Raw genomic sequence first — 10,491 nt, 5'->3', positions numbered from 1 at the left:
ATTTCGGTCAGCATCTAAGATATTTAAAATATTTAGAGCTAGTCATATCCAGATTGTTATACATTTAAAAAATTATGTATTTTAACGTCCCATGAACTTATGTTTGTAAATTTTTATATATACTTTTACAAACTTTTTGAGTTGGTAAACACGGATAAAGCTTCAAGTCATTAAATTCTATTGAAGTAATAATTAGCAGATTGTGTTTTGTTATTTATGAGATTTAGAAAATATCAGATCATATTTATAATTATTATTCATATTATAACTATCAGGTAGTCGCTTTTAATCCACTGGAAAAAGAATAATTAAGCTTTTAACAATGGAATTTTTCCCCTTAGAACCCGTGTTGTATGGAATAAATATATCGTTTTAATTCAATTTAAATCAAATAATTTCATTATAAAGAAGCTACAAGGTTTCAGCAAACAAATACAGATTTTCTATGTGGAAAAGAAAAGTATCAGTACGCTGATTTCTGGCTTAAATATATTTTCGCTAAAGATTATTATAATTAAAATATATACATTTTTTTCACGAAAAACTAAGTTATTAGCTAATTTTCAAGCTATCTGTTTCCGTATCATCAAATTATATAATCCGAAGTTTAGTTCACAAATTGAGTTTGGCTCCAATGGCAGGTTTGTGTGCATGCAACGATCGTAATAGGGTTTTCGTGCAAATTTGCAAAACTTTATTTTATTGTGAAGCCAACTTTTATCAGCATAAAATATAACACAGTTTTGATTTTCTTATGACTGCATTAATTTGTTTCGGAATGAAACAATTTGTCGGGCAGAGATTAGGGTAATATGATAGTCACGCAAAAGCCAAACTTGTCTGCTTTCAAAATATGGCAGACGAAAACGACACGGAATTTGAGTAGGCCAAAAATAACTAAAAAATCACGTTTACCGAAAAATTGTTATCAGTTTGTGCAAACTTGAAGCCAAGGAAAGTCAAAGAAACTGGGGAAAATGGATCTGAAAATCCGTTAATGAAATTGTAAATATTTTACAACATTTCATTGTAGATTGTAAAATGTTTTTTTCGGTTTTAGAAAGCAACTTCAAAGCATTTAGGGAAGTGCCGAGTGAAAACACCAAAGAAGATAAATCAGACAACTTGTCCTTGTTCCCAAGTCGAGAAAATGAGCGAAGTTTTAGACATTTAATCCCCAAGCAAATATTTTCGCAGAACAATAATTTATTACCCTATCGACCTTTAGAGCTGCTTCATAGAGATTCTGTTGGTGAGCAACACTCTAATATTAGTACTGAAATTTTTTTAGACGATTTAAATTTATTTTTGTTGATTTGTAGCTGCTCGTTTATCATTGGACAGCGCCGTATCTCCGACTCTATCAAATGGTAACCTCAGGAAGCAAAGAAGCGAAAAAAGGCCGATACCTGAAGAACAAAAAGACGATAAATACTTTGAAAGGCGGAGACGAAATAATCAAGCGGCTAAAAAGTCGCGCGATGCTCGAAAAATCAGAGAGGACCAGGTAGATTCTTTTTTTATATAGATTTTTCCAATTAAATAGAAATTCTCACAATACTTATTAGAGATACAAAAAGGATTAATTTATTTTCGTATCTTGAAAAAATTTCTAAATTGGGTTCTCATTTCTACAAGATTTTCTGCCTCCTCAATACCAAATTCTCACTGAATAGAAGACATTTTCATTATATTTAGCACAATTTAGATTTTTTGTAAGTTTTTCAATTACCCACTGCATTCTACGTTATTTACCTATTGCTTGTGCTTTGTGTTTGATTTACTTTAATTTAGAAAGTAAACAAGTTAATTGCGTTTCAACAATATAATAAGCCCCAAAAAATGTTGCGATTGATAATATTCAAAATATCTTAAATTGAATTCGGAAATTACTTACACCAAATAGTATTCGTTCACGAAGAAAACGCTAAAAAATGCTTAACCTATTTTAAGATTTTCTCAATATGAAGCGAGAATAATAATCAAGTTGAAGAAAATTCTAAAAATATCAGTATGTAATTTATTAATGTGTGAATTTTGTATCATGTTCCAAATAGAATTTTGGTTTTTAAATTCGATTTCATAAAATTTAATTCAGCGATTTTTTGATGTTATATAACAATTACATATACAATTGTACATACACAATATATACAATTATACACTGCATACTTGAAGTAATAAATCTAACGTTTTTTGTCTTTCAGATTGCACTTAAAGCGACAATTCTAGAACATGAAAATGCTCTTTTACGGGCACAAGTGGTTACTTTACGAGAGGAAGCCTCTTCACTAAGACAGATGCTTTTGCAGAGAAAACCATTTGACCATCTACCACCTACATCCCACTCACCCCTGTGTGTTATAACGCAATAAACTACTAGCAATATAAATCAGATTACATTTTCTTATTTAAAATATTATGTTTTTATTGAAGAGTTAACTGAAAAAGTATATATGGAACGTGCAGGGAATAAGAAATAAGCAACAGGAAATTATCTTAGAATGTATTCGGCGTAAATTCAACATAGCAATCGTCTCTGAAACGAAAAGGAAACGACACGGAAATGAAACAGCAAAAAAGTTTACTATTTTTTGCACAGTTGGCAAATGTGAAAAAAGCAGGAATCTCAATAATTGTACACAAGAGACTGCAAAAATACAAAAGTCTGTGGGAAGCGATAAGCGAACGTATTATAAAATTGACGATACAAATGAGAGGAAGAAATATGAAAGAAAAAAACTCCAAATACTTTTGTCTTTGGGGTTTTTTCAAGTTACCAGTTTATGTGAACAAACCAACAACGATTGAAGCCTTAAAACATTAAATTCAATTCAAGTATCTCTGAAATAACGCAACATTCCTTAAAAATTTCATGAAAAGAGCACATCTGTGCCAGCAAAGCCGAATCGGAATTTATCCGATGTCTTATTCCATTCATAACCTCATGATGTGGACTTCATTTTTAAATAAATGTTTCAAACTTATGCCACAAATATATATATGTTTTATTTAAAATTTAAATTCGTTGTTTTTATCACGTTTTATATAACTGAAAAAGTTCACATCCTTCAATTTTTACAGAAATTGAATAGTTTCCAGTACTTACCTGAAAAAATTGGGACACTATACAGTGGATCAGCCCGGATAGTCTGTTCAATGAAAAATAAGTTGCATATTTTTATAATTTGAGGCAAAAATACAAAATTCTGATGCGAAAAAAGTTATATCTACTAATAAAAACACATAAATGGTGTAATGAAATTGTGTAGTTATGTGAGAAAAATGTAAATCCTTCTCTTCTTCTAGGCAAAGGAAAAATCTTAGAAATATTAAACTTGAGGTATCATAAAAGGAAATAATGTGTCTACAAAAGTTATACATCAAAAAAATATAGCCACTTGAGAAAGTTTATTTTTGCCAATTTCCAAAGCAAATAAGAATGATCGGTAAACTTAATTAATTTTGGTTTCGCGCAAGACTAATAAAAAACCAGATTATCTTATTAAAAGTTTTATTGTCCAATATTGCAACATTTAAATATTTGAATTACTAACATTAGCTTGCTATATTATATCTACAGGAGTATAAAAGAATATTTCAAGAACACCTTGCAAATTAATAGTAATCTCTTTGGAATATCAATAAAAAAATAATGTCTATTACATTAAATTAATTTAAAATCCGTACAACAAAATTAATATAACTTTTTAATTAAATATTTATGTATAATTACTATCAATCAAAACTAATTCTGTTGCCTCATGAATTGTACTTATATGCAGACAATGAACGCATTATAAGACTAGAATTTTGTATACAGAGTATCATCCATTTAGGAAATAGTTGTCCCAACATTACAGAACTAAAATATCCTTTTTTTACTACAGATGTAACTGAGAACCAAGGATGCGTCAAGCTTTCGAAACATGAACGAACACTTTCCTAAACTATACTCCCCATATGAAATTAGATGTTCTAAACTGAATCTAATATGGCATTTACACAAGACAAAATTTGTCAATTACTATTTACATTTTCAGTCTCATATTTTCCAGCTCCAACAAGAATTTACAGGATCCGATGAATCAAATATATAAATTCTAATCTGAATCATTTACTGCATGAGTCGAATCTCGCTATAATTCTAAATACTTAATTATAACTAAAAAATACCGTTTTTCTTTATAAGCAGTGTGAATCACTTACGTCCTACCAAAAATGGAATTTGAATGAAAAACAATGGGAGAGCTTTAATAAACTAAGGTGTATCATTTAATCAATCTCTTTCTACCAATTCCAGATTTAAGTACTTCTAGTAATTTCAACGGCTTCTTTGGGCGGTTTATAGACAACTTCATTATTACCGTTGAGGATCACTGGGGCTTCGTGCCCTTTTAAGTAGGTTTTATGCAGCACTAAATGTATAACACTGCAAAACACCCCGAGTGAGCTAAACACTTGCAAAGCGCTTTTTCCGCCAATGTATTTGTATAGGATTCCTCCGGTTATGCTACCAATTGCGTAACCTAAAAAGTATCACAGTTTTTAAGGGTTTATAGAATATACAGGATGTTTACAGCAAAATTGCGGCCAACTTAAGGTTGATACTTTCAACTTTACATATCCGCGGTCTGAAAAATACTTCTATCAATCTAATAGCCAAATCAAGACACATAATTTGTCTATTAATTATTTGAAGACACACAGCGGTAAACTTCTTCCTTAATTAGATTTATAGACAAAATCGACACTTTTTTATATGGGCGGGATTTCAACAAAAAAAATGTAGAATTCAGTAAAACCCACATTCAAATAAAAAGTATAAACAAATTTTCGGAAAGTGATCATATGCACTACGATTTATTTGAAAATTTACCAATTCCGTCATCCATTCCAGCAGCAATTCCCTGCATAGTGGCAGAAGCCCCAGGTGGGGCCAGTTCATTGGCGTAGGCAACTACCGTGGTGTAAGTTAGAGCATAAGTTGGGCCTTGGAAGCATAACTCAATCGGCAAAACCCACCAAGGATTTGGAGCCAGAGAGATTAGAGCGAGTCGTAGAGCATAATTTACAAAACACATACTGAAAGAGTGCACATGGCCGAACCTTTCCAGAATTTTGCCTGAAATTGAAAATTGTTTTTTACTTACTTGAGTTTTTAAAATACAGGCAACATTATTGCGGCCTATAAAACAATACAAACAGAAAGGTAATTTACCTGATATAGAGAAAAAGACAACTTCTCCTCCCAAAGTCTCAGCAGCAACGATTAGTCCTTCTAGCAGCTTTATATTGCCGGTGTTTGTTGCAGCTGCAAGATCCTCAACATACCAAAATAAGAAATAAATGATAAATCCGTCGAGAACTCCAACCAAGACAGTGAATACCATAAAAGTAACCACATGACGATTATTCATTAGAATCCTTAGTTCGGAAATAATGTTATGTGGAACTTCCATAATTGGGAGCTGAAACAAGGAAAAATAAATTTAAATAACAGATCAGAGCGAATTTGATTAGATGTGTGTAGAAATATAGCTAAAACCTACCTTTAATTTAATACAGCACAACAAATCACAAATTGAAAAAACTGCCATCACTATAATGGCTGGAATATAGGAAATTATTTGCCCGGAAAAGAGATTTACTATATAACCGGAAAGAAGGGCCGTAATCCCAAATCCTATGGTACCCCATACTCTTTGCTTCCCATAGTCATACTCTTCACCTGAGAAGAAATAAGAAACTGTTAAGGAAAACTCCAAAACGCGGGTCAAAATAGTTTTTATTTTCTTATTATATTTTATAATAGCTTTATTTTTTGTAAATCTCTTTGTATTTATTAAATTTGGCTAACGCAATTTTTTTTTTGAAAATACGATTGACGATTCAAAAGGAATCGAAAAATTATTAAATTTAGGGACTCTTATGGCCAATTTAACGTCGTCGGTGTTTGTAACTATTTTAAATTTAAAGTGTTTTATCAAACATTGCAAAATGTATTATACAGGGTGTTTGGTAAGTAGATGCATTCCTTGCAGGGGGTGATAGTGCAAGTAAATTTGGATATATTTTGTTAATAGACCAGGTTCCGAAAACCATTAGTTTCCAATCTACAGGGCGTTAAAGTTTTAATTTAAAAAAATGTTATTTATTAATATTTCGGCAACCCCTTGGAATATTACAATGAAATTTGACAGGCTTAGTCAGCTAAGAACAATACACGTTTTTTGATGAAAATGTTGTTTCTATCTTTTCCAGTGGCGTGGGTACAGGCACGTCTGTAGATAATTTTAAATAGAAAAATGTTACGTCACTGATTTTTCTAAAAATACATAATATTTTTCAAGTTTCTGTTCAATTTGGAAGGGAAAAGAAAGATTGAACGGGTACTTGAAAAATATTATTTACTTTTAGAAAAATCAGTGGCGTAACATTTTTTTATTTAAAATTATCCACAGACGTGCCTGTAGACACGCTACTGGAAAAGATAGAAACAACGTTTTTATCGCAAAACGTGTACTGTTCTTAGTTGCCTAAGCCTGTCAAATTTCATTGTAATAGTCCATGCAGTTTTCGAAATATTAATAAATAACATTTTTTTATTAAAACTTTAACACCCTGTAGATCGGAAAACCTTGTCTTTTAACGAAATATATCCAAAATTAATTGCACTATCACCCCCTGCAAGGATTGCAACTACTTACCAAACACCCTGTATTTTTAGAATGTTTCGATATTTTACATATTTACATATCTGAGAAAACCCTTTGAAGAACTTTTTGCATATGATCTTATTTTTTAATCGTGATTTTGAACTGTCCTTCATTTTTTTTTACCTCAATGCCAAGTTTGTTTTTTTAAAGATACTGTCTTCTATTTGTCAAAAAATATAATAATAATCTAATAGATCATTAAAAAAATATAATAATCCATTGCACAAAACTTACCAATTACATCAAAGCAAATGGCATCGCTAATCGAATTAGACACATTGAATCCAATAGTTCCTATAGACATGAGTATTAAGAAGCTCCAAAATGTGATGGATTGGTACACTTTAGTGTCCTCATATTCAACATTTTCCATGCATCTAATGTGACAACTACTGTTGCCGATCCATAACGAATATGAATTATTTTCAGATGAACAAAGCTTCATAACCGATGTTTCAGTGGAGTTTAGATAACCCTCGGTGCTACAAGATGTTAGGAAAAATTGATCTGCATGTTCAAAACAGTCCGAGTAGCATTGTACACTTTTGGTGTGATTAAGGCAGTTAATCTGTTCGAAATCCTGCAAAAAACATTAAATTTATTAGGAAACTGTTTACTTTTTTTAACGTTGTTTGAAGTACAAAATAAGTAAGATTTGAAACTTTAAATTGCGTACTTTCTTGTCTTGAATCTCTATTGAAAATGTACTGGGCTGCTAAAAAACTGTAATTAATAATTTTATAGTTCAGAGTGTCGATTGAAGAAGCGGAGCAGTTTTGATTCCACTTGGTCTGTTTAGACACGTTTAGGTTTAGGATTATATTAATTTCATTATAATATGTTATTGTTTCTTGAATTTTTTGTTACAGTTTCTCTTTTTGAAAACATTCATGTTCAAGAAATTTAGAAGCTTTTAACATTATTACTATCATTTATTTCATTTTCAAATAATCATATTATAGAGATTTTCAGTTGAAAGAATTTAATAAAACAGCAATTTCTGATGAATCACATAAGCAAAATGTAGTTTGATTCAAGGACTTTTTTAATAAACATGAGTACACTTTAGGAAAAGCTGAAATCTAATTTCAGCTTGACTTCCACACATCCTCAATATGCCCAACAGCTTATTAAAAAGTCCATAATACTAACTACTGACTATCAATTTACATGTATCCAAGTAATACTCTTGTACTGGACCTTCCAATATAGTGTGACTAATGACTTTGGGCACCGGTATGAACGCTATACCAGTAAAAGACAATGCCATCGTGAAAATAATCAGCATAAAAATGGTTTTCCTATAATTTCGGTAGAAGTCAACGAGTAGACCAAACAGGGGTTTAGCGATGAGGAACGATATGGGCAGAATTCCTGTAACAGTTCCCATAACTACTGTTGATATGCCCATTTCTTTCCCATAGACGGGCAGTTGGGGTAGAATAGGACCCATTGCTTGAAAAAAATGTAAACCGTGAGTTAGAAGAGAAATTATTTAATGCGCTTATAAAAGAACAGTAACTAATATATTCTTAGCGATAATGAAGCGAATTGTTAAATGCAATTGGTTGCAATTGAAACCAACGTAAAATTGTGCTGCATTTGATTGGTCACAGATCAATTCACAATAGTAATTTTTTTTCGAATAAATGTTTACTGTTTTAGTTTATAATTTTTTWAATGATTGATGTAAGCAATATTATGCAAGCAGTATTTAAACGGTTATTAGTAAATTAATCTCTAAACAATACACATAGACAACACTGAACTGGCTTGGGTTTCAATATAGTGTGCATCACGTCCCTAATATAATTGAGTTAGAGCGCTCAAAATTGAATAAAAATTCCTTGATAAAAACAGGAAATAATGCTTGATAGCTCTATTGCTAGATCTATTGCTAGTTATCGAAATATATTTTTTTAATCTAACAATAATTTAAATGAAAAATAGGTGAAAATATTTTATTACTTGAATTCTCAACTAACTCCCGTTTATTAAACTTTAATAGCGATAACTCACCTGCCATGAAAAAGAAGTAGTGAGCCTTAATAGGCAGCAAATACCTATTAATCTTCATTTTTGCTCGCAAAGGATTCCTGAAAGAAAAAGTGAGTGTCTTTAATTTTAGCATACATTTTTCTTTTTATTGTATTATTAAATTGGAAGCATTTCGTAACGAAAAAGTCAAACGTATATAAAACATCTACACATCATTTCTACCATCTTTACCCTTCTGATTAGAATTCAATGTTTTTTATGCCTTCATTTTTTGCTSTTATGATTTAAATTGACTTTTCGAGGGCAGAACCGAGGTTTGGCAGTAACCGTTTTATGTAAAAGGGATGAATTATAAAATAAAACTTGCAAATATAAAAAAGTATAACATAACATAGATTTTAAAATAGTAAAACAAATTAAAAATGTTGATGTTATACATAGAAGCACAATTTCATATATATAAGGAGAAACATTTATAGGTATGCGTTAGTAGTTAAGAACAGACATTATTCTGCAACTTTTAATCTGAGGTTCAAAATGGTCATTAACAAATTACTTTACATGTTTAATTACGTGTATAATGATAATTTTCTAATATAATTCTAATAGCTTGTGTTTGGATTTATTTCAAATGCTTTTATTAAGACAAAAATCTGAACCCAGTTCCCAGTTTAAAAGATGTTTGTTTTTCATGTTTTTCAACTTTATTTTCCATCAAAATAATTCCACACAGCAAGCAATATTTATTATTTTAAAGTATGTACTAATTATTTCAACCAAAGAACATGGATTCAATGTACGTTAGTAAAAAAGCGAAGAATTTAATTAAAAATTGTCGTTTTTACAAGTTTCGTAGTGTTTATGAATGCATAATTTTATTAAAAATATGAAAATTCTGGTTAATTAATAATTTTTCTATTTAAATGGAACCCAATGAGTAAACAAATGTATAGAAAATAGAAATGTTCGCGCTTCGCACTTTGCCCCGAAATTGGTCATTAATATTTGTCTCTTTTGTGTTGACAAATTACTCAAACCCTTTTTTTATATTATTTTATGTTTTATGTTAGCCCTACAAGTAATTTTGATTCTTGTGAAACCTATGGAAATTAATTTTCTTAGAGCATAATTTCTTCATGCAATTAACTGTATTTAAAAATAAGCCCAAGAATAGTTTGCCAAAATCTTTCAATTGAGACGACCTCTTAAAAATTGCATATTTTTGTTGTTGATGGACAAATGATGATTTCGACTTTATATTTAGTGGTTCGTTTTATATAGTATATTTTTCATTATTTGTTTTTCCGAATATTCTTTATGATGTCTTTTAATTGTGATATTTTTATTTTTATTTATATATTTGCTTGCTTGCTACGGAGAAAAGTGGATCTGAAATAGATCCAGTGTATTGCACTTAAAAAAGTGCTAAAATCGAAGATTATTGAGAATGGAAGTTCTATAAATAGTTTTCTGAAATGCACGTTTGTGACAATATACTAGGCTACATCTTTAAAAAAGAGCAAAACAAAAAAAACGAGATTAAATAAACGTTTGAAAAAACTAAAAAATCGTGTTAATTGTTGAATGAGCCAAACACTAAAGCAGTAAATCGCTGTCCATTAACTAGCAACACTGCTTTTCTTTAAAATCCCTATTTATAGCAACATTCCGTTGGCATCCGTTTAAAGAGGCAATAAAATTGAAGCAAATTGCCGGGTTCTGTCCTGCTTAAAAAATTAAAATTAATCAAGAGTGATGAGAGTAAAATTAAAAC

The 10,491-nt window shown here is 30.4% G+C and overlaps 2 protein-coding genes across 2 annotated transcripts in view; one reads left to right on the top strand and one right to left on the bottom strand.

Annotated features, from left to right (window-relative positions):
* The first annotated feature begins 547 nt into the window (after positions 1–547).
* On the top strand, positions 548–2,395 carry LOC109541651 (transcription factor ces-2). The gene is made up of 3 exons (XM_019914849.2): positions 548–1,252; positions 1,323–1,507; positions 2,208–2,395. The coding sequence occupies exons 1-3, from the start codon at positions 1,042–1,044 to the stop codon at positions 2,373–2,375; spliced, it is 564 nt and encodes a 187-aa protein (XP_019770408.2). The 5' UTR covers positions 548–1,041; the 3' UTR covers positions 2,376–2,395.
* A 1,853-nt stretch (positions 2,396–4,248) lies between these two features.
* The window catches only part of LOC109541652 (major facilitator superfamily domain-containing protein 6), a 6,451-nt gene continuing 208 nt past the window's right edge, over positions 4,249–10,491 (bottom strand). The window contains exons 2-8 of the mRNA XM_048670720.1: positions 8,739–8,815; positions 7,879–8,174; positions 6,954–7,299; positions 5,553–5,731; positions 5,222–5,471; positions 4,880–5,125; positions 4,249–4,529 (exon numbers count right to left, since the gene is read on the bottom strand). Coding sequence (XP_048526677.1) covers positions 4,306–4,529; positions 4,880–5,125; positions 5,222–5,471; positions 5,553–5,731; positions 6,954–7,299; positions 7,879–8,174; positions 8,739–8,796 — 1,599 coding nt within the window. The 5' untranslated portion in view covers positions 8,797–8,815 and the 3' untranslated portion in view covers positions 4,249–4,305. The remainder of the gene's footprint in view (positions 4,530–4,879; positions 5,126–5,221; positions 5,472–5,552; positions 5,732–6,953; positions 7,300–7,878; positions 8,175–8,738; positions 8,816–10,491) is intronic.

Source organism: Dendroctonus ponderosae, unplaced genomic scaffold (genome assembly GCF_020466585.1).
Source record: "Dendroctonus ponderosae isolate FM_Combo_2020 unplaced genomic scaffold, Dpon_F_20191213v2 Dpon_F_20191213_1, whole genome shotgun sequence".
In the NCBI taxonomy this organism is placed as follows: Eukaryota; Metazoa; Arthropoda; class Insecta; order Coleoptera; family Curculionidae; genus Dendroctonus; species Dendroctonus ponderosae.
Note: the sequence above shows the minus strand (reverse complement) of the source record. Positions and strands in the feature narration are given on the sequence as shown.